Source organism: Psittacula echo (assembly GCF_963264785.1).
Source record: "Psittacula echo genome assembly, chromosome: 14".
Classification (NCBI taxonomy): domain Eukaryota; kingdom Metazoa; phylum Chordata; class Aves; order Psittaciformes; family Psittacidae; genus Psittacula; species Psittacula echo.
The window spans coordinates 5,609,440-5,631,993 of NC_137750.1; the positions used below are offsets into that span (position 1 = coordinate 5,609,440).

The 22,554-nt window shown below is 53.4% G+C and overlaps 1 protein-coding gene across 1 annotated transcript; it reads left to right on the forward strand.

Annotated features, from left to right (window-relative positions):
• Positions 1 to 1,182: 1,182 nt before the first annotated feature.
• On the forward strand, positions 1,183 to 4,630 carry SOX9 (SRY-box transcription factor 9). Its single transcript, XM_080629342.1, has 3 exons — positions 1,183 to 1,847; positions 2,678 to 2,931; positions 3,500 to 4,630. The coding sequence occupies exons 1-3, from the start codon at positions 1,417 to 1,419 to the stop codon at positions 4,276 to 4,278; spliced, it is 1,464 nt and encodes a 487-aa protein (XP_080485468.1). The 5' UTR covers positions 1,183 to 1,416; the 3' UTR covers positions 4,279 to 4,630.
• The last annotated feature ends 17,924 nt before the right edge of the window (positions 4,631 to 22,554 follow it).

Consider the following 22,554-nt stretch of genomic DNA (forward strand, 5'->3'; position numbering starts at 1 on the left):
TGCTTCAAACTCAAACAGTTATCGCCTCCCGGCTCCCCCCGAGACCAACTCCTTGGAGCAGCAGCATGCTAATAAAACGCTTGTTACTGCTCGATCTGCTTTGCAGCGCTCCAAGAGAACCCTGGAAAGCTCCCAGGGCTGGTTTGGTTGCTCTGGTTCGATGGCAACAGTTGGTGTGCTCGGCAGAACGTTAGGGGGAATGAAAGGGAAGTGGGGGACACCTCCTGTACCCCTGCCCAGAGCCGGCCCCACGGCGCTGCAGAGCGAGGGAGCGATGCGACGGAGCCACCGGTCCGACGAGCAACGTTAGACGGGGAATCAGAGCGCGGGGCGCGGGAGACGCTCCGGACCCCGCTACATAGCAAGGCAAAAAGTGATTTTTGGGGTGCTTTCGGCCCACGCACACCCCCGCCTGCCCCACGGCAGGGCCAGCCCCGCGGAGAAGCGCGGAGAGGCGCGGATTCCCCAACCCCACCCCGCTTCCCAGTGCGCGCATCGCGCCCCGACCCCGCCGCGCCGTTCTTGGGCCTTTGGCGCCCCCTCTGGACGATGGCGCGCACCGCCCGCGGCTCCCGCTCCGGTCCGCGGGGTTCCGGCCGCCGCCGCCGCGCTCCGCAGCCCCGGGGGCCTGGAACCCGCGGGGGATCGCGTCCACCCAACCCCATTCCGCAGCTCCCGCGAAAATAGGAATCACCGCGGAGCGCGGAGCGGCGCTAGGGCCCCGGGGTGGCTGCAGGGTCCTTCAGCGCCCCGCACCCGCGCAAGGCGCCCGCCGCTACCGGGGCCGCCCTCCTGTAGCCGCCCCCCGCGCGCAGCGGAGCGGCGCTAAGCGCCCGCCGGCCCCGCCCCGCGGTGGCGGCTCAGCCAATGGGATGCGCGCCAGCCCCCGGGGGCCGGCCGCCCATTGGCGGAGCGCTCCCGGGCCGAAATCACCGCGCAGAGTATTTATTCCCGCGGCGCGGCGCGGGCCGCAGAGCCGCGCTGGAGACCGGCGGGGCGCGCCCGGCATTGCTGCACGGCCACAGCCACCCTGGCCCCGAGCTGCCCACCGACAGCCACCCCCGGCCTCGCGCTGCCCAACCGGCCCCGGGCTCTCGCCACGCCGGGGTTTTTTCCTCCTCCCGTCTTTTCTCTCCTGCAACTTGCAAAAGTTTCTTCGCCCGCCTCTGGGCGTTTGGAGTTTTGGTTTTGGGGTTTCGTTTGCTGAGGGGTAGGGAAACATAATAAGAATAAAAAACTTTTGCAAACTTTTTCCAGCTTTCCCCCTCCGCTCCCCAGCCGGGCTGCGCGCTGGTGGAGGCTTCGCTTCTCCCGGTTTTCCTTTTTTAACCCTTCCCTGCCCCTCAGCCACCTGATTTTTTTTTTTTACGTTTTCATTTTTTCACCCCCTGTCCTCCCCCTCGGCCACTTTCTCGCATGAATCTCCTAGACCCCTTCATGAAGATGACAGAAGAACAGGACAAATGCATCTCCGACGCCCCCAGCCCCACCATGTCGGACGACTCCGCCGGGTCCCCCTGTCCCTCCGGGTCCGGCTCGGATACGGAGAACACCAGACCCCAAGAAAACACCTTCCCTAAGGGCGATTCGGACCTGAAGAAAGAGAACGACGAGGACAAGTTCCCGGTGTGCATCCGGGAGGCGGTCAGCCAAGTGCTCAAGGGCTACGACTGGACCCTGGTGCCGATGCCGGTCCGGGTGAACGGATCCAGCAAGAACAAACCGCACGTCAAGCGGCCCATGAACGCGTTCATGGTGTGGGCGCAGGCGGCCCGCAGGAAGCTGGCGGACCAGTACCCGCATCTGCATAACGCCGAGCTCAGCAAGACCCTGGGCAAGCTCTGGAGGTGAGCGCTGGGGAAGGGAGGGGGTTGCTGCGGGAATGGGGAGGAGGAAAAGGATGGGCTCAAGCTTGGAAAACTTCTGCATGCGCTGGCAAACTTGCAGGGCGTGGGAGAAGCCACAGTAGTAGGGGGGAAGTAGGGAAAGTGGTTGTCCCGTCTGAGTTTGCTGGTGGTTTCTTTCCCCTGAGCAACGCCCGAGGGAACGAGGAGGGGGCTGGCAGGTCCGTGTCCCCCCGCCCCAGGCCAGGCCAGCCTTGGTGCTTGTTTGTCTGTGGGCTTGGCCGGAGGAAATGATGGGTTTGGGGATTGCATCAGCTCGGCCCGGAGGAGAAGAGGGATGGGGGGAGCCGAGCGCAGGGTGAGCCCCGCGGGAGTGGGGGGGGGGGATGAGTGGTGCATGGCTGGGTGCCCTCCGACTGCCAAAATAAGGCAGGGAGGGGAGCAAACCAGCAGGGAAGTGAGTCACCTGGCTGCCTGCTGCTCTGAGGCTGCAGAGGAGGGGGAAGAATTCTAAATTGGTGGCAGGAGCAGAGCAGAAAGTGAAGCTGCAGCTAAACCACTCCAGGGACAGGACTGTGTTCCCACAGGGGTGGCAGGAGGCAAGGGATGGACCCTGCTGAACATCTTGTGCGATCACCGACCCTATTTACAAGGAGCAAGAGGGGGGTGACAACCAGCATGTGCCCCAGACACGGCGTTCAGCATTACAAGGGACTTTGCATTACAGGGGATCGAGAGAAGAGCTTTGGGCTGGTGTTAATGCCATAGCAGAGGAAGTTGCTAATGCCCCCCTAGAGCTGTAACTGATCCCTCATCTCCCCTGTACCCCCCAGGCTGCTGAATGAGAGCGAGAAGCGTCCCTTCGTGGAAGAGGCTGAGCGGCTGCGGGTGCAGCACAAGAAGGACCATCCCGACTACAAGTACCAGCCGCGGCGGAGGAAGTCGGTGAAGAACGGGCAGTCGGAGCAGGAGGAGGGCACGGAGCAAACCCACATCTCCCCCAACGCCATCTTCAAGGCGCTGCAGGCAGACTCCCCACAGTCATCCTCCAGCATCAGCGAGGTGCATTCACCCGGGGAGCACTCGGGTAGGTACCCATGAACAGTTGGGGGGGGGGGGGAAATCACAGCTACCTAAAGAAAAGTTGATCCTAAACTGTGCTGGGATTAGGACTGGGTATTGGAGGGGGTAAGAAAGATGCAGAAATACAGTGAGAAGGGGATGGCTGGACCCAGAGAGGGGCAGAACTGAGCCCTGCCCATAGCACGGGTGCACCAATGCGCCAGCGCCTGCAGCAACTTCCACCCCCTCTGCTCATGTGAAATGAGAACCCATACTTATAAAAATATAACCCAAAAGATAACCCTGCTGCCATGGCCCATGTCAAGGTGCTCATTTATTTTACCTGGCACAATAGTTGGGTGCTGATAGGGCTCATATCTGCATTCCTCACACCTGGTCATGTTTATGTTACCCTACGCAGCTGCTTTCGGAAGCAATGTGTTGTTATCCAGCCATCCCACAGACCTTAGGTTAACTATTAACAGCATTATCACGGCCAGCAGCACCTCTTGCCTTGGGGAGCCACGGGCACTGCCCAGCCACCATGGCAGCGACACCCCCTTCACATGCATGTCCTTTCCTTCCTCCCGCAGGACAATCACAGGGCCCCCCGACGCCCCCCACCACCCCCAAGACGGACACGCAGCCGGGCAAGCAGGACCTGAAGCGGGAGGGCCGCCCGCTGCAAGAAGGCGGCCGGCAGCCGCCCCACATCGACTTCCGAGACGTGGACATCGGCGAGCTCAGCAGCGACGTCATCTCCAACATCGAGACCTTCGACGTCAACGAGTTCGATCAATACCTCCCCCCCAACGGCCACCCGGGGGTCCCGGCCACACACGGGCAGCCCGGCCAGGTCACCTACACCGGCAGCTACGGCATCAGCAGCACATCGGGCTCGCAAGCCGGGGCCGGCCACGTGTGGATGTCCAAGCAGCAGCCGCAGGCGCCGCCGCAGGCACAGCCGCAAGCACAGCACACGCTGCCAGCGCTGAGCAGCGAGCAGGGCCCGGCGCAGCAGAGGACACACATCAAGACGGAGCAGCTCAGCCCCAGCCACTACAGCGAGCAGCAGCAGCACTCCCCGCAGCAGCTCAACTACAGCTCCTTCAACCTCCAGCACTACAGCTCGTCCTACCCCACCATCACCCGCTCCCAGTACGACTACACCGACCACCAGAACTCCAGCTCTTACTACAGCCACGCCGCCGGCCAGAGCAGCAGCCTCTACTCCACCTTCACCTACATGAACCCCACGCAGCGCCCTATGTACACCCCCATTGCAGACACTTCGGGGGTCCCCTCCATCCCCCAGACCCACAGCCCGCAGCACTGGGAACAACCCGTCTACACGCAGCTCACCAGACCCTAAAAGCCATTAGAAAAACCAGAAAAAGAAGATATTTCAGAAGAGAAAAAAAAAAAACAAACCACAAAACAGCACGAAAGCAGCAAGAAAAAGAACTTCCACAGACTTTTTCCTTCTTTGAAATTAAAAGTAACAATTAAAGACACTGAGGTTAAAGCTGGCGGGGAGGAGGAAGCGCTTCTGCACTACAGCATCCCCCCGGGAAGTGGCCAGCCCGCTCCGAGACCCAGCAAAACTCGGTGCAGACTTTCCAAGGACTGGACTTAAACTCTGCTCCCAGGAGAGAGGAGATTTGCAACCAGCTCAGCTGCCTTGTTCTCTGGACTTTTGTAATGAGGGGTTTTTTTTAGCAGTTATTAACACAAAAAAAAAAAAGAGGAAAAAAAAAATAGGGGGGGAATAAAGCAAAAACTCAGAGTCCTCTGTGAGGAATATTCTCTATTTTAAATATTTTTTAGTATGTACTGTGTATGATTCGTTACCAATTTGAGGGGATTTATACCTATTTTTTAGAGATGTTTTAAAAGCTCTTATTTTTCCAACAGCTAAAAGACGACACTTAGCGGGGCAGCCCGAGGGTTTCTTGCAGCCAGAGGTATTTTTGTACAGATAAAGTGTCTTTCTTTCTCTCTCTAAGAATAAAAGGCATAAAGCAAACCGCCGCGCTGCGACCTGGGACCGAAGCTCCGGGAAGCGGCCGGCGTCGGGAGGCAGGAGCTGAGCCTCTGCAGGGAGGAGCAGGGGAGAGGCTTTATTTTTCTAACTCATAGTAAAAACCGGCCGGGAGGAGGTTGGTTTTTAACGTTTATTTTCAATAACCTTGAGCCTTAAGACAGAGAAAACAGAGCAGATTCTGTTTGCAAACCCCACGGCAAGAGGTGCCGTGGGGAAGCCTTAACCGCAGCCCTGTGCCGCTTGCCTGTCCCCATCCTGGGGCAGGGGCTGAGCTCGACCCCTCTGCTCAGCCCCGACCACCCCAGACCCCCTCTTCTTGTGGGACATCACAGATACTTTAAGTTATTTATTTTGTGAGAAGAGCAGTTTTTAATCACCTTTTTTCTTTTCTTTTTTTTTTTTCTAATCTCCTATTTTTAAGCCCTTTCAAAAGCGATTGCATTTGTGGGAGCATTATTTGGAAGGTAACCGTGCCTGTTAAATTATGGTCTAAACTGTAACCAGTCCTTTATTTATCTCTTTAATTCTTTTTTATTATTATTATTATTATTATTATTATTATTCAGTTTTTGTTTCTGGAATCTGTGTCCTGGGTTTGTACAAACTCGTGCTCTTCCTGGTTTTTTTTCTTATAAGGATAAACTGGAAAAATGAAAAGAAAAAGAACTTGTACAAACTAAAGGTTGCCAATGTAGCGGATCACTGAATCATTTGCCTTGTTTTCTGCCTCAGCTCTCTGGGACACACGAGCTCGGGCAAGGACGAGACCCGAGGCTTCCACCCCGCTTAGAACTGGTGTGAGCTGGGGACCGGATGCTGGGGAAGCTGTGGCTGAACAGTTAAGGATTGCTTTTTAAAAAAGACAGCAAACTTTTTTTATTTAAAAAAAGAAAAAAATGATTTATTTGTTAACAGTTGGGTTGGTTTTTTGGTTTTGTTTTTTTTTTTTAGGGATTCAGTAGAAGAAGAAAAAAAAAATCTTAAAGCACTCTTATAATATGGCATCTTCCTATTTCTGTATAAAAGCAGATCTTTTTAAAGTATTTCTGTAACTTAAAAGACCTCTCATTTAAATCATATTTTGTCTTTAGGTAAGTTTTGGTTTTGTTTGGTTTTGTTCGCAAGATCCTTCTCTTTGTGAAACTTACCTTTTTTTTTGTATATTATTGTTTGCAATAAATACACATTGTATTAAAAGTTAAACTCCCCACCAGTGTCGGAGTTATTAACAGCCTTCAAGCAAACAGGGCCCTGCTGAAGCCCCAGGATGGTTCCAGATTCACCGGGGGGGTCCCCCTCTTTTACCATCACGGGTCCTGAGCCCAGCATCAGTGAGCTCCAGCTCCTCCAGCTCCAACCCCTGCCACAGGCAGGGACACCTTCCATTAGAGCAGCTTGCTCCAAGCCCCTGTGTCCAACCTGGCCTTGAGCACTGCCAGGGATGGGGCAGCCACAGCTTCTCTGGGCACCCTGTGCCAGCGCCTCAGCACCCTCACAGGGAAGAGCTTCTGCCTAAGAGCTCATCTCAGTCTCCCCTCTGGCAGGTTAAAGCCATTCCCCTTGGCCTGTCCCTACAGGCCCTTGTCCCAAGCCCCTCTCCAGGTTTCCTGCAGCACCTTTAGGCACTGGAGCTGCCCTTCTCTTCTCCAGGCTGAACAAGCCCAGGGTGCATGCTCAGCACCAGCTGGGGTTAAGGGGCTACCAAGGGGCTCTGGGCTTTTGGGGCATTCCTACAAAACTGCTGAAGTTCTCCCAAAAGAACCGAAATCCTCTGAACAGCCAAAAAGGACACATACCATCCTCAAAGATCAACCTCACACTTATCCCTGCTCTCCCACTGCTCCAGGCACACAGCGCAGGCACCCCAGCAAGGGGCTTTTCCTCTCAAACCCATCCCAGATAACCTATTGCTCCAAAGCTGCTGCACCCCAGGAGCAGCTCGCTGTGTTCCAGGCCATCCAGCACATGGCAACGCTACCTCACCCCACCATAACCTCCCACATCGCTTGCCATACCCCTGCCCTGGCACATGGCTGTGCTGAGCTTCACCAGTCCTCAGCCCATTTCCAACGCTGGGAAACGTGCATCACTGCAGAGGTCAGTGGCACAGATCTGTGCAGGTCCTCTCCATCCCCTCCAAGGACACAGTCATTCACATAAGAAAACTTTGGGAAAACATCACAACCTGACGCAGACTCCACGTGGAAGGCGCAGTTTCCACACAGCAACGCGAGGGTTTGGGACACCTCGGGATGCCCCAGCAGATAACAAACCCCGTGACATCGACCTATTCAACCGTTGCTTTGCCAATAGTTTATTCTCTCCAGACTCTTTCCCTGGCCAAAATCCCACCCCTGACCCCAGCAGCAAGAGCCTTCCTCCTTGGCGCAGGGACGCGCTCACTGCAGCCCCAGCACACAGCGCAGAGCTCTGGGCTGCCCTGCAAAGCCTCCACACCGTTGTACAATATTTACTCTCACTACAAGTAACACTTGAGCCAATTAACTGAAAGGGATTCATTTACTTTGCGCATTAGTTGGGGTCAGTGTCACTATTTACCTGTGCAACCAGCCACCGCAGCCGATGGGAACGCTTTGGTCCCAGCCATTTTTCCGCAGCACGTGGCAGGTTTCCCCTGCCCTGATGGGACTTTGCCCACTCCCAGTTTTGGCTCTGCTGCTCCTTTGGAATAAAGGAGCAAACAGAGCTACCAGGTTATGGTGAGGAAGTGCCCGGGAGCCCCGGTGGGATTGAATTTGGTTCAATGAACCAGTTGATGTCTTTCTGATACTCAAGTGGGTGGGTTGGGCTCTCAGGAACGAGCTGGAAAACACCCCAAAAATGGGACAGCCTTTGCCTGGCTGTCTCCTGGGGGTCTGGGATATGAGAGACCCTCTGCATCGCCGCAGTTTGCACCAGTACAGTGAGAACCTGAGGGCGGGAGCAGAACGGAACCAGCAGCACTGCTGTGAGCCCCAGCGCAGCACTGGGGTCTGCGGTGCCACTGCTGTCCCAACACGTCTCCCCTCCGCTCCCCCTCCGTGAACCAGCTCCACCTTCCAGCCGGAAGCATCCCGGGGATATCTTCCTCACAAGAAACCAAAAGAGCAAAGCTCATGACCCAACCCTGGACCTGTAATTTCTGCACTGTTTACTTATGGTGTGGGCTTTAATGCTCTTGGCCTCTGCTCGGGAAAGCCAAAGCTGGACGTGGGTCCCTGGGCAGCTCCGAGCTTCCTGCCCACCCACAGCCGGGGCTGTGCTCTGCATGGGGGGGCACGAAGGGGACACCAGGGGGGAGAAACACGCTGGAAAAGCTGCAGAGCTTCAGGGCACTTTGTGCTAGAAAGCAAAGCAGGAGGGGTGGGGAAGCAGAGACATTAATGGAAGGGAACTCTTACAATGCTGCAGGGCAGGTTTGAGCAGCAGCAGATAAGAGCGGGTGCAGGGACAGATGCACACCAGGGTGCTGTAATGCTGCACAGCAGGTTGGGGGCACCAGTAGAGCCCCCCAGCTCCTACAGAACAACGCAGGGTAGGGATGGTGGTGGGCAGCGTGCCCCTGGCTGCTTTCCCTTTGCAGTGCCGTATTTTGGCATAGCGATAAGTTTGCATTTTTCAGAGGAAAAATGGCATTTTCTTCCTTAAATGAAGAGAGAGAAAGTTCCAAAGCAGCCCCGGGAGCCCCATGGCCCATCCCTCATCTCTACCCAGGTCCCTGCAGTGCCCCGTTGTGCCGGGCTCGGTGCCCAGCCGGCTCCAGCCACACACAGCCCTGCGCGGTGGCCGCCTGCAGCGGTGTCAGCTGCTCAGCAATGGAGCTTCAATTTGCATTTCCTCAGCCAGCTGTTCCTGTTGACATCCTGTGAAAGCCTTTCTCCAAGGGAAGGCAGCGAGATCGCAGCCAGCTGTGCGGCGGGATCCTGGGATCGGCTGCGGCTCCTGCCCAGCTGCAGCGTTTGGGATGTGTAGCAGGGATCTCTCACAGCAGAGCCGGGCTCGCTGCGAGGCAACTGAGATTTGCAAGGGTTTCTCTGTTCCTTTTTCAGGGCCCAGTTCCAGGAGTCAGGGGGTTAAATGAGATGGGGATTTGTACGTCAATGTGAAAAGAGAGGGCTGCGTTTCCCTACAAATCTCAGCATTGGGCTCCCTCCCGGACCATGCTCAGCAGGTGGGAATTGTCATCCCTCAGCAGCAAATGGCTGCAACCAAGAGAGGTGTCTTAGGAAGGGGGAACCAACACAAGCCCCCCTTCCTCTGCTGACACCAGCAGAATTTGACTAAGATGCTTGGATTTGATGCTGTAAAGATGAACCTGTCTGGAAAAGGCAGGGAAAGAAGAGAGCTTGGAGTTATAAGGCACAGACGGGTCCAAGGGGTAAGAGAGGACACTGGAAAACAAATCAATGCTTAAACATCTCCAGCACAAGGCTGCTTCACACCTTTCAGGCCATCTCACACCATCAGAACAGCAGTAGCTGTGGGGATGTGGGTGCAGGGATCAGGTGCCAAGAATGCCCCATGCAGTGCTGCAGACCACTGAGCTCCTGCTGTCCCCTCTGCCACCATCACAAGGACTTCTCCTGCACCCACATGCCTTGGGTTTGCAGCACCAGCCCCAACAGTGTGAAGGCAGAGGGCTAGAGCAAGCGGCTGGGCAGCACCCATCACACCAGGACCACACTAACACCTTGTGAGGGAGGGAAGGGAAAGGCTCCTGTATCCCTCTCCTGCTCCCCAGCAGCCTTCCTCCTTGAGAGGAAGGCGAAGCCACCTCATCGCAGGATTAACCCCCTTGGAGCAGGAATGGGTCATTACTGGGTGGCCATTCATAGGTCAAGCAGCAAAGCCCAGTGTCCAACCATCCTGCAGATCCCAAAATTCCCAGGAGCACGCCACAGACGTGCTTTCCACAGGCCACAGACACATCAGCATGGGTACAGACATGCCGTAAGTGCTACTGTAATATAAATAATTGATCCTAAGGTGCCTCGGGGGCCATAAAGACCTCAATTGTTAGCTCCTTGGGTCACAGCCCACCTCTTTACTACGTGTTTGCACAAGGCCTACTCTAATGGGGCGCTGAGCCGCAATCGGGGTCCTGAAGTGCTATTGTAATACAACTACTAATCATGCCATAGCTGTTATACAAGCAGCCCCTGCTCAGGGCTGCGCTCCGAAGGCTCATAAACCAGGCAAGACTCTATTGAAGTCAACAGGAGCTTGGCCCATGCGCAGGGAGCTGGATGGGAGCTGGATCAGCCAACCCTGCGGCTGTGAAATTCCAGGTTAATTCCACACGTGTGTGTATGTGCTGTGTGCACACGCGTGCACGCAGAGGCTGAGACCATCGGGGGCGAGTAGCCTGAGCTTTGAGACGCGGTGTTTGTCAAGCTGGGGTGGGGAGGGGAGTTATTTCTTCATTAAAACAGAGTTGTGTTTATAAGAGGCACAATAAAAGTCGTTTGAAACAAGAAATCTCAGCAGCGATAGAGGCAGGGAAGGGAAACCAGCCCCCAAATCCCCGTTTCTAATTAATGACCTGCCTGGGAGCTGCTCTCTATTGCAGTGACTGCAACGTTTTACAGGGAGAAAGTCTGAGAGCTGGGTCTGTGCAGCTTACGAGCGCTGTGACCGCAGCGCGCCGGGAGCGGAGACGCAATAACCCAGCTCTTGGGCCCGACAGAGAGAGGTGTGACCGGGTCCAAGGGCTGCCCGAGCCAGACAGATGCAGCCATTGAGCCTGGAAATAAGTAAAACTTTAACAAGGCTGTAGCTCCGACTTGAGGAAACCCAAAGGCCGGGGAATGCACGGTTGTCCTGAGACGGCCATGGGCAGAAAACACCCATGCAGGGTGTGAGCTGCAAAGGTACCAGCACGATGACAACCTGGCTCCATTCACCGCCCTGCAGCTCCAACCCTTGGATCTGGCATCACCTCCATCATCCTCCTTAAAAATCCCATTGGGATCTGCATCCCCCAGAGTCCAATTTCCCAGCTCTTCAGGGGGCTTCTAATCCTCAGCCAGGAGTTTCCTTCAATACAAAGTGATGCTTCTCACTACTGGAAAGGATGCTTCATCCCATGAAGTGTCCAAGGCCAGGTTAGACAGGGCTGGGAACAACCTGGTCTAGTGAAGGTGTCCCTGCCCGTGGCAGCAGACTGGAACTAAATGAGCTTTAAGGTCCCTTCCAACCCAAACCATTTTATGATTCAACTCTTGGTGCTCAAGGTGATGATGTGGATATGGTCCTTCAGCACGGGTAGGACAGAGGTTCTGCCCAGCAGCCCTGCCAAGTCCCCTGCACACCTCAAGATGTGGCAGAAGGAAAGGGAAATGGGGAGAAAAAATTAAATTAATAAAAACCCCTTTATATTTGATTTTCCTTCCCCCACGTGGGCATTGGTTACACACGTCATCTGGGCAGAAACCAGCTATCACCAAGCAGAGTCTTGCTCCATAAATTTTAACCTGCTAATAATAAGGCTGGACAGGAGTTTTAAGCTTCAGCAGACAGTTTACAATTAACCTGCTCCTGTCAGCTGGAAAATCACCCTACAGTGGGATTCCAGGTCATGTCTGACTCACTTTGACTTAGAAACTGCTTCTGAAACCCAGCGAACGTTGCTTGCAGAGCCAGGGGCAAGGCCCAAGGGGCAGTTTCAGCCCAGACCTGGCCTGGATTTCTCCTGGTGTCGGGGCAGATTTTCACAGACATGCCATGGGGCTGCAGTCAGCCCTTGGGAGCCTTCCCAACTTTTGAAGCTCTTTGAACTCATCCCAGTCAAGTTTTTACCGTCTGCTCCAAGGGGACAAAAGCCTGGCTCAACACCTTTGGCTCAGCAGTGGCAGTGCAGGTGAGGGAGAGGAAGACAGGGATTTTGAAGCCTCAAGCTACCAGAGATGCTCAGGGGATGACAACCCAATGCCATCGTGCCACAGAGCACAGGACATGCCTACCACACCAGCCACCTCCTCAGTCTCACCATGAGCTTCTTCCAAGCTGTCCAAAGTGGGAGATGAAACCCGTGAGTTGGAACTACCATCCCAATGGTCAACACCTGACAGAGCCAAGCTAACCATGTATACACAGACTTCCCTATGGCACAACATTGGTACAGCCATTGAGACACAACTCAGTTGTGTCTGATCTCATCTTCTCCCTCTTTTGCCAGCTCATTTACGACTTTTAAAGACAAAAAGCATACTATAGAGAAAGTACAGCATTGCCTCGGTGAATTTAGAGCTTTAGCATCCAAACCAGCCTACGTGGAACCTACAGCCTCACACACCAAAGACTTCTTGGTCCCTTGTCTTTAGCCATGGCCACAAGGTGAAGCTTCAGAAAGGTCTCATCTGAACTCTCTTTAGCAAACCCCCGATAGTGAATTGCATTCGTGAGAAGTTAAGCGGGGGGGGGGGGGGGGGGGGGTGTGACACCCAGTCATTTTCTGTGATTAAAAGGCAAATTTTATTCCTCTAGAAACTTGGAAGCAAATGTGGCGTTGCCATGGTTTCACACCCACTGGCTGGAAATGACAATATTAGCAGGGTGACCTGGTAATTAGAAACTGTGCCCCCAGGTCAGGCTGCGGAGAACATAAAGAGAGATTACGGAGTCCTAAAGACACAGCATAATGCTGCGGGCTCCTGGGCTCCCTACCTTTTATAACCGGCCCATTTAAATGCAGATTATGACTTTCCACCTGGGGCTGCTAATCTGTCTCACAGCCAGATCAAACAATAAGGCATCTCTCCACACTGTGGGGCCAGGGTGCTTTCGAGCCGGGTCTGTCATCAGCTCTGTCAGTCTGTCTATCCCCCTTTTCTCAGGGTAAAACCCGGAGTTTTTCATTGGCAGATGATTATTTTCCACCCTGGATGTTTACGTCCTCCCCTCTCCCTCCCCCAAACCCCATCCACTTGGACAAACCAGGCTCAGATTTTCCTCTCGGTGATGCAATGTGAAACAAGGGGGAGCAATCAAGCTCATTAGCACGGAGCTGGCGTACACTCAGTATAGGAGGGGGGAAAGGATTATGCAGCACTACTTAGACAGAAGAGGGTGATTTCAAGGAAGCAGGTGGCTCCTCTCAGCCCAGCATCCCTATGATGGCATGAGGAGGACTTGAGTACCCAGAGTCTCTCCCAACCCAGCAGATCCCACTGGTCTCAGCTGGGAGAGGCTGGGAAGAAGCATGTCATCCCTATGGGAGCTACCTGCCATCACTCCAGCCCTTCCTCTGATGGGATGTCTCATGGGAACAAGCAGCATCAGTGTCATCAGCGTTTGGAAACTATGCTTAGCACTGAAGGACAGGAAAGACAAACCCTGTGTCTGAAAGCATGGAGAAGGGCTATGGGGACACTTCAGAGCAGCTCCCAATGCCTAAAGGGGCTGCAGGAAACCTGGAGAGGGGCTTTGGACAAGGGCCTGTAGGGACAGGCCAAGGGGAATGGCTTTAACCTGCCAGAGGGGAGACTGAGATGAGCTCTTAGGCAGAAGCTCTTCCCTGTGAGGGTGCTGAGGAGCTGGCCCAGGGTGCCCAGAGAAGCTGTGGCTGCCCCATCCCTGGCAGTGTTCAAGGCCAGGTTGGACACAGGGGCTTGGAGCAAGCTGCTCCAGTGGAAGGTGTCCCTGCCTGTGGCAGGGGTTGGAGCTGGAGGAGCTTTAAGGTCCCTTCAACCCAACCATTCCATGACTCTATAATACAGGCTGGTATACACACGTATCAAAGCAAGGCCAAGTCTCCAGATCCAGCACTTGTTCTGGTCCCCAGCTTGCCTCAGACATCAGCTGGTTGAGCCCTTGGCCTGCAGAAATGCCCAGGGGGTCCTGCCCTGGCACAGTAAATGTGGTTCATGGTTCATCCCTGCCACAATCAGCAATAGGGTGCTTACCCCAGGGTCTGATCAAGGAGAAAGCAGCAGAGGTGTCTGCAGCTGTGTTTTCTCTGTCGGCAGCTGCTGGTGGGGACTGTCCTCACATGGTACACAAGGAAGGTAGAAAGAAACAGCACAGAAATAATCCCTGCACCTGGACATTAAAAATGCGTTCCCTGTTTGAAATGGCGATGGAGCGGGTAATGCCAGTATCACTGCAGCCAGACGAGTGCATCAACACCAGCAGAGAGTGAAAGGTTTAAGCTCCTTAGACTCCCGCACCTGGCTCTTTAATGCTCTTCATTTTCACTGAGAGAGCATTTCAACGGGGTCTAATAACAACTCCACACATTCAGCAGCCTCTGTCCCTGTGCCTGTCGCGTAGCTCCTCACAACCCAGAGCAGGTGCCAGGTTCATGGTCCTTGGGAGCCTTCTGCAGCTCTGCAGAGAGCACCACGACTTCTGTCTGCTTTGCTGAGGTTGCCAGACCTAAGGGCTGAAGACCCAGTTTGCCCTATGCTAAGCCTGTGACGGACCTTGGTGTAATGTAGGGGTTTCTAGGTCCTGCTAATCTCTCCTTGTATGGGCAGGCACCATCTCTGTTGCTTTATGGGTCCTGGTACCCAAGCTCAGAAGCTCAATCTGTGGCCAAACATTCCCCAGTCCAGAGCCACCTCACCCTTTTCCAAATAGGAATAAAAAGGGAAAATAATGCCCAGAAGACTTGAGATGACACAGCAGAGGAAACCACCTTCCTCCCATATGCCACTCTTTACAATGTGCTCTTAGCAAACAGGAAGAAAAAGCAAACAGGGCATTCTGGAAAAGAACCCGACTATCTTTAGAAAGATCAGCCACTGCAACTGCTGGCAAACCCCTTCATTTCCAGCTGCCTTTACTTCAGCAATAAGATAGCTTGTAATAAACCAAGGAGGATAAGTGAAGGCATTGGGCACACAAGACAAACAAGACTGGATCCCCCAAACCCTCCCGCACACTCCTCCGACATCCAGGCAAATCTCAGCTCTTCTATGCCTCAGTTTCCCCACATTTGCCACCTGAAATCCAGCTGCACTGCACAAACAACGCACTTTTCACACTTGGAAATCAGAGATGTTGCACAAGATCACTGCAGATACCAGCACTGCAGAAGTGGGTTCGGTCCCTTTAGTCCTACAGGCAGCACAGGCGTGTTTCATACCACTAAGACCCTAATAAAAAGCCTTATTAGCTTCATACTTGCCTTCCCCAACCCTTCTGCTGTCTCTCATCCCCTTCCCTCACCCCCACTCCTCCTCCCTCCCCAAACTGTCATGGTTTATTTTGTTTGGGTGGATTTTCTTTCTCTTTCTTCCCCCCACCCCTCGCAAACAGATAGTTTTCCCATGGCCATCCAGCCCGATCCCTGCCCATTAGCATCCTTGTGCATAATTAGAGCCCGGGCCATTGTCATGCAAAGCAGCCTCGGATGACAACACTTCAGCCCGGACGACGCAGAAATGCGGCGAGGAAGTTTCTCACACTGGTTTTAGCCAAGGCAAACTGGTCTGTGCACGGGTTTGAGATGTTAATTAATCGATGGGTGCTGGGCTCCCATCGCAGCACCACCAAGACAGGAGCAAGGAGCCTCATCCACCCATGGGCTCTCTGCACCCATCCTACCATAGGCTCATTAAAACCATTTAAAACCCCCACCCCAGGCTGCCACGGAATCATTTCCCACCAATCTCAAGGGATAACGGGGCTCAAAGTGTTTCCTTTGCAGCAGCATCTCTGTCCTCACTGCTCTAACAGCTCACACACAGTCAGAAAGGCTCAAAAAGCTTTTGCTCTTCCCAAGTCGATGTCTCCTGGGATTTTCTTTTGGCTCCATGGGTCTGGGTGCTCTAACTGGACACTGGTGGTGTCCCTTGGGAGAGTTTGCACAGTGCAATGATGGTTGAGATGGGTGAGCTGGCTGAGGACAACTCAACAGAGAAGACAGGCTCAATGCTGAGTCCTGCTTAGCCAAACCCATCTTCTTCTGGAACCTTCCCCTTCTCAGCTGCCACCTCCCCTGCTCCTTGGGCAGCAATGTGAGCTGGTCGGTGCACGCGAAAGGCACAAGGGCCAGAAATACTCTAACTTAGGAGGAACAGATTTTGAAATACCTTTAGCAGAGCCAGGGCAAAACATCCCTCTCTACCCGTCCCAACAAGAACAGCCACAGTCGCCATATGGCAGAGCAAAAGATCAGCTCGTAAAGGGAGAATAAAGGTAAAGGTATAAGTAGGCTCTAAGAAATACCCACGTCCCATTTTCAGAAGGGATTTAACTTCTAAGGGGCAAAGTCCCATTCACTTGCAGTGGGATTTGCACGCCGCGTGCAGCAGTCCCTGCTGCAAAGAGTTCAAGAGCCTCCAGTGGGAGGATTTTGCACCAAGGGAGAACGTTTGGAAGCATTTTATCACCTCCCAAAACTCTCACTGCAAGAACACGGCCCATCTGCTCCCTACAAATGAGATTTCAATGACTTCCATATCCCTTTGCCAACGTTTTCTGTAACAGTAACAAGCTTTTGATAAAGAAATATCAGAGAAAAACCTGTGGGAATGTGCTGTGGGGAAGGACAGCATCTGCTTTGAACCACTTCTGGATATTATTTTAGCTATTCTTTGCCTTCCCTCACACTAATTCCCACTCAGCAAAGGATGGGGTGCAACCAGCATGCATATACCGGCACAGGCTGGATGGGGCTTGGAGCAAGCTGCTCTAGTGGAAGGTGTCCCTGCCCGTGGCAGGGGTAGGAACTGGATGAGCTTTAAGGTCCCTTCCAGCCCAAACCTTTTTATGACATGATTCTATGACATACACCACAGGAGGCTTCCCAACGGACTGTATACAGAACCTCGCTCCACCTGAGCATCCCGAAGCTTTCCTCCTGGTGCCAACGACCCCTCAGACCACAGGCATCACCCTGACTCAGGATCCCGCTGCAGCAGGTTGACTCACAGCAGTTGTGGTCTCAGGGAGGGTAGTTGGGATCTTTCCAAGGTGCCATGGGTTTAACTGTTAACCTCCGAGCTCCACCCTTTGGTTTCACCCTGGGAATTCGCCCTCCCTCCAAGCAGAGCCTGAAACAGCAGCGCTTAAAGCTGCCACAGAAGTGAGCAAGCATGAGTCAGCGAGAGGCGATGGGGATGTCTCCTGACCACATCCCTGGAGGATGCCGACACCCCACATCACCAGATGGCCGACCCCAGAGAGGGTCACAGAACCAGTGGTTTCAGCCAAAACCCCAGCCAAGGGCCACCCTGTACATCAGGTTGTTAAAGGATCTGGTTCTCATTAAGCCCTGCAGGGCTGTGTATGCCCGCGGAACCTCCCCTGCATGACCCTGCCCTGAAGGGAAGAGGGAAAAGCTGCGGAGAAGGAGCACAGCATGGTACAAACACCAATGTGTCCCTCCCCACATCCTGATCCCACCGACCCTAAACCAACGACAGCTCAGCCGAGGGGACACTGTGACCTGCCTAATACTGACTGACTGGGGAATGCCGCCGGTGGGTGTAGCACTGACACAGTGCTACAGCAGCACAGGGGACAATGCTCCAGCCATGATACCAAATCAAATCAAATGGATCTGCTCCGGAGGTGGCATCGTTTTGTTCTGCCATCTCCAGGGGCTTTGTGCTCTGCTCCCCACACACAGGCAGCCACTGACACATCTGTGGGCTGCAGGAAACCCCCACATCCGCAGATGCTCGGGGCTGGGGAGGTCAGGGATCGCCCATGGCTGGAGCTCCCCGGTGTGTTTGCTTTGCCTGCCCCCAGCCCTGACCCAGAACCAGCCCCTGATTGCAACCTTCTGGAGAGGCAGCAGGTTTAATGCGCTCCTCCAGGACGGGGAGCAGGGCAGCCAGCGTGGTAGCCCAGCCCCTGGGGAGGGGGACAAGGACATTGGCAATGGCTGGGGAAAAGGCACAGAGCACCCATGGGGCAGAGCAAGGCCACACAAGGGGCTCAGGCCCAGAGCTGCAGAACAAACCCAGGTTTGCTGCCTGCCCCTGCTCCTGTACATCCCCTTCAGCCACACCTCTGCTGCAGGGACTTGTCCTGGAAATGGCTCCAGTGCACCAGGATGCTTTTCCAGTTCCCTGACGTGAGCAGAGGCTGCTGATCCCTTTCACAACTCCTGTTATTTTACCAGCTTTCTGCCAGCAAGACCTTTGGTTTGCTTCCTGCAAAGTCTCTTGCTTGGGAAATGACTTTGCAGCAGGACAAAAGCTCGCTGGGGTAGATCACACGTGGTCGTCCCACCACAGGACAGGCAGAGGTTGGAAGATAGAGCAGAACACCACAAATTCCCCATATCCCCCCAGTGAGTTGCTCTCTTCTCCATTCATTTCGGAAAGTGAAAATATAACCCAGCGGAATCAAATCCTCCCTCAAGTTAAGCCTCCAGCACACCTTAACTTCAGCAGCTCGGAAAATGACAACTCTTTGTTTAGACTTTCTCCTAATTCATATTTTATATGGGCCTCTCATAATCCATTCTCCATCCATCTTCCTCCTTATTTGTTTTCTCTTTCCCCCTCCTTTTTTTTTCCCCCCTTTCAACCTGTTTAATCCTTTTAAGTTCAAGGATTTGAAAAGTAAATACCATAAAAGATGAAAGGTGCGTTGGAGGAAATCAACTTTGATAAGAGGCTTTTATGGCTTGTAAACCTTATTCCGGCCCTTTGGCTTGAAAGGCGACACTAATTTAAAGAGCCTTATGCAAGCCTCACATTGAGCTTAGAACAAAATAAGTTGTACCAGCCTACAAGTGATGGGCACCTGGTGAAGGGTCTTCTCACCCCAGCACGATAAAGGCTTGCTGGAAGCTGGGCAACCAACAACAGGACAATGGAGGGCTTATAATTCATTTGCAAGAATCCAAGCAAGAGGCAAAGCAACTCTTTAAAGGAGAAAAACCTAAATACTAGATTTAGGAACATAACCTTGACTAAATCACTGCTGTGATACTCTCCTTAGCTGCAAGGCTGCAGCAACAAAGCATCGCACCTCCAACGCACTGCTCCAGAGCAAGGCAGGGAGCAAGCATCACCTCTCCAGCATCTCCACGCCATGTCCCCATGACCCCTGCCCAGCACTGTAAGCGTTAAACAGCCCCAGCTCCACTTCATGGGCAGGCTTCAGCTTCTCCCATCGCCAGACCCGGGTGCAGTTAGGTCACGGCTTGGCAGAGCTGCTCCTGCTCCGGGCGGAAAGACGGAGAGCGCGGATTGCGTAAGAGGAGTGTTTGGAGACGGAGATGTGTTGTTTGACAGGGTAAACACAAGGACTGCATCACTTGTTTGAACACGGGCCACAGGACTCGAAGGGAAACGTCCTGAGCTTGGGTTTGTCCCCTCAGACAACGCCTATGTGCAGCGGATGTCACACTCCAGGTCCTCAGCACTGAGGTTGGGACCTGCTCCAGGCCCTCCAAAGAGCCACCACCCTCTCCTCCAGCAAGCCCTTGGTGCTGGGCACCACCAGCAATGCCATCACCCCCATTTATCAGAGGGTGACTGCATCATGGAATCACTTCCAGGTGCTCTCTGAAGGTGACCAGCAAGCACTCAAAGCAAACACCCAGTGTCAGGCTGGGGTTTTACAATTGCTCCCCTCTCCTTTGAGAGGCTCCTCCTGCACAAGGTCCTGGCTGCAAATCACCTCAAAATGGATTGCTTCAAGGGGCTGAATAATCACACTGGGCGAATGCGCGGCGGCAATCATCATTAGCTATAATGCTGCTTGGTGCTAATTAGCATCATGTGGGAAGCTTGTGCAAAGCATTATGAGGGAAATGAGCTGCAATCCAAAGAGGAATATCTACCAGGAGATGGAGGCTGCTTCCCTGGGACACTGCTCTTCCCAGACAGGCAGGGATGTGCTGAGACAAAGATCATCCCACTTGGTGAGGGAAAGGAACTCACTGAAGATCAGATCGTCGCCTTTCAGGTACAGGGAGACTGTGGCATGAAGGGTTTGGCTTCTGTTAGTGACATCTACCCAGATTCCCCTGGTCTGTGGAGCAGGCCAGGAGGAGGTTATCCCCATCACCCCATGCTGTACATGATGGTGTGCTCTTGGCCATGTGCAGGGGCAGACTGGTGCTTCTCCATGCCATGTGCCTTGCATACTGGTTCCCATCCCAGCTTAAAGCTTAGAACCAAGTAACTATAATAACAATTCTCTCCCGCAGACGCACGCTGTGTGCAGGTATCCCCAAAGCTGGAGAGGAGTTTGCTCCTGAAGTTTTAGCCTGAAATTGCACCAAGAACTACCACAGAAGAAGGGAGATAACAGGAATTCTGCTCAGCCACCATGGAGTTTCTCCAACAAGCTTTGGGTCAGGTCCTGGCTGTGGTTTTGGGACTGCCTGGTGCAAGAAAGCACAAAGAAAACACAATCTTTTTCCAGCCAAGCCCAATGCAAAACTGAAACCTCAAGTCCTCCATGTGTCAGCTTAGCCATGGTGCCAAGGAAAGACAGTGCATTGAGCTCCAACACCGCTACAGAGGGAATGGCTTGATGGACCCAAACCCATGGGATCTGTGGGAGGTCTTCCCATAGCCTCTGCTGCTGATGGGTGCTAACACTGAGCAGCACATTTAGCACAAGCAGGCTGGAATCTGGGCTCTCCTCTGCAGTGTAGAGGAGGCACAAAGGGGAAGCAACAAACAGTTCTTAACTTAAATTCCCAGTCTAAACAAGCAAAACGAATAAAGGGTGTGAGGAAATGGGGCAGGCGGGGAACGCAGACTGAGAGAGCTTAAGGGATTTGCCGCAGTGGGGACTGGAAGCCGGATTTCTGGATCCCAGATCAGTTTGATCCCAAACTCCTTCACATGCCACTACCCCGGCTGTCCAGAACGATTCCTACACCAAGGCAAATCCAAGTGCAACTCGAATCGATCCCAAATATCATTACAAACACTACATGGGGCACTTTAACCCTCTGCTCACCCCAGGAACAGGGATCACGACAGCTGCAGGTGTTTAGATCCTGGAAGAAATGCTGCTGGGACACACAAGTCCATTCCCAAGGAACAGACTTTCAGAGCTCAACTTTGCCAATGGGGCTTTTGCTTTTATTCCCCTTGTTATTCCATTGCTTTTACTGAAAAGCCAAAGTGTTTGCAAATGCTGTAATCACTGTTCCCAACTGAAACATGCTGCCAGCAGGCCCAAAGAGCAGGAATTGTTTCCACTACCAATCTCATATCTCCTGCAGACCTGCAAATCCATGAAACATCTTGTTAGGGCGCGGGGCTGAAGCAACACAGCGGGCTAGAAATTACCCCGGTGAAATCAGCTCAGCTTTTTCCCATTATCCAGGTTGAAAAAATGCCAGTAAATAATAACAATAGTGAAAATAATCAGGGGAAAATGGCTGAGGACATTTCCATAACCACATGTAGCAGAGTTATCTTGAGAAAGACTTTCCATCTCAACCCAGATGTCAGGTGTTACACCAAGAATGCTTACCAGAGCCAGGCTCAGTTTTCAAGGTCTTTCTCTTGAGTGAACCAGAGTTCTTGTTCCATGGCGGTGCTAAGCAATTCCCAACCTTTGGCTAATTTTCACCTGGGAAGCCCTTCAGGTGAATCAGGAGCTGAAGCTCAGTGCCATAAGGAGGAGACAGATGCAGCATGTGCTGTCCCTTTGCTGTCCCCAGCACAAGGACCAGGGTGGGATGCAGACACTTCTGCTTCCACTCACTACATCCCTCTTCCAACCCCAGGAGCCATCAAGCTGCAGGATGATGAGGTGGAAGAAAAGCAGCCTCTTCTCATGGGATACCAACTCTCAAACCTTTCATATAAAGAACACTAATGGCCAATACAATGCCTTTGCACCGCAAGCATCATCCTATGGGGACTCCAGCCTGCTCCACAATCATCCCCTTCTCCCCACTCAGCAACACCAGTGCCCAGCTAATGTTACACAGGAGAAGGAGAGGCAAACCCTGCAGCTGTTTCGTTAAGCAGCCCCACGCCGCAAATGCGATTTGCTCACAGTCATTACAACGTGCCTGCAACATTTGGCCACCAGACTTGCTCCTTATTTGTTTTTAGAGGACGGAGGATTGCTCAACAGCTGTGGTGTAGGCCTGGTTAGCCAAAAAACAATCATACCCTACCCTAAGCACATCTCCAGGGAGACCAAGTGGGTTTTTCCACTTACTTCTACACCACCAGTAGCACCAAAGGATTCTTACCAAGATCGGACCCTTGGCAAAGCAGCCCCACATGGAGGGAGAGGAGATACTCAACCCTGTGGGGATAAGGGCTGCAAGGCAAGGAGTGAGGAAGAGGAAGGACTGTCCTCCCCAGGCTGGGAGGAGCAGCACAGACCAGCTAAAGCACTGCCATAATGGGTGGCCATAGCTGTGACGGACCTACGTTTCCAAGGTCTGAGTGCCCAAAGGGGGAGAAGGCACTTTCCTGACTCAAAGGGCTGTTTCCAATAAAGACTAGCATCCAGGCAGTCACACTTCCCAGACCCATCCATTCCATGGTGCAGGAAACCAGTGGCACCTACCAAGGAATGAGGTGAAGAGCCCAACAGCAAACAGCAGCACAGGCATTTGGACCACATATGCACCCTGCACGAGCCCTTGACTGAAACCAGCCCCGTAGCCCAAGAGCTGGTTTAACTCATTTGAGACGTGAAAGAGACCCAGCA

Bases quoted from the DNA above. Each gene is read 5' to 3' on its own strand.
- SOX9 (XM_080629342.1), top strand. From the start codon at position 1,417: ATGAATCTCCTAGACCCCTTCATGAAGATGACAGAAGAACAGGACAAA. The intron at 1,848-2,677 runs GTGAGCGCTGGG...TGTACCCCCCAG, and splicing joins ACCCTGGGCAAGCTCTGGAG to GCTGCTGAATGAGAGCGAGA. The intron at 2,932-3,499 runs GTAGGTACCCAT...TTCCTCCCGCAG, and splicing joins TTCACCCGGGGAGCACTCGG to GACAATCACAGGGCCCCCCG.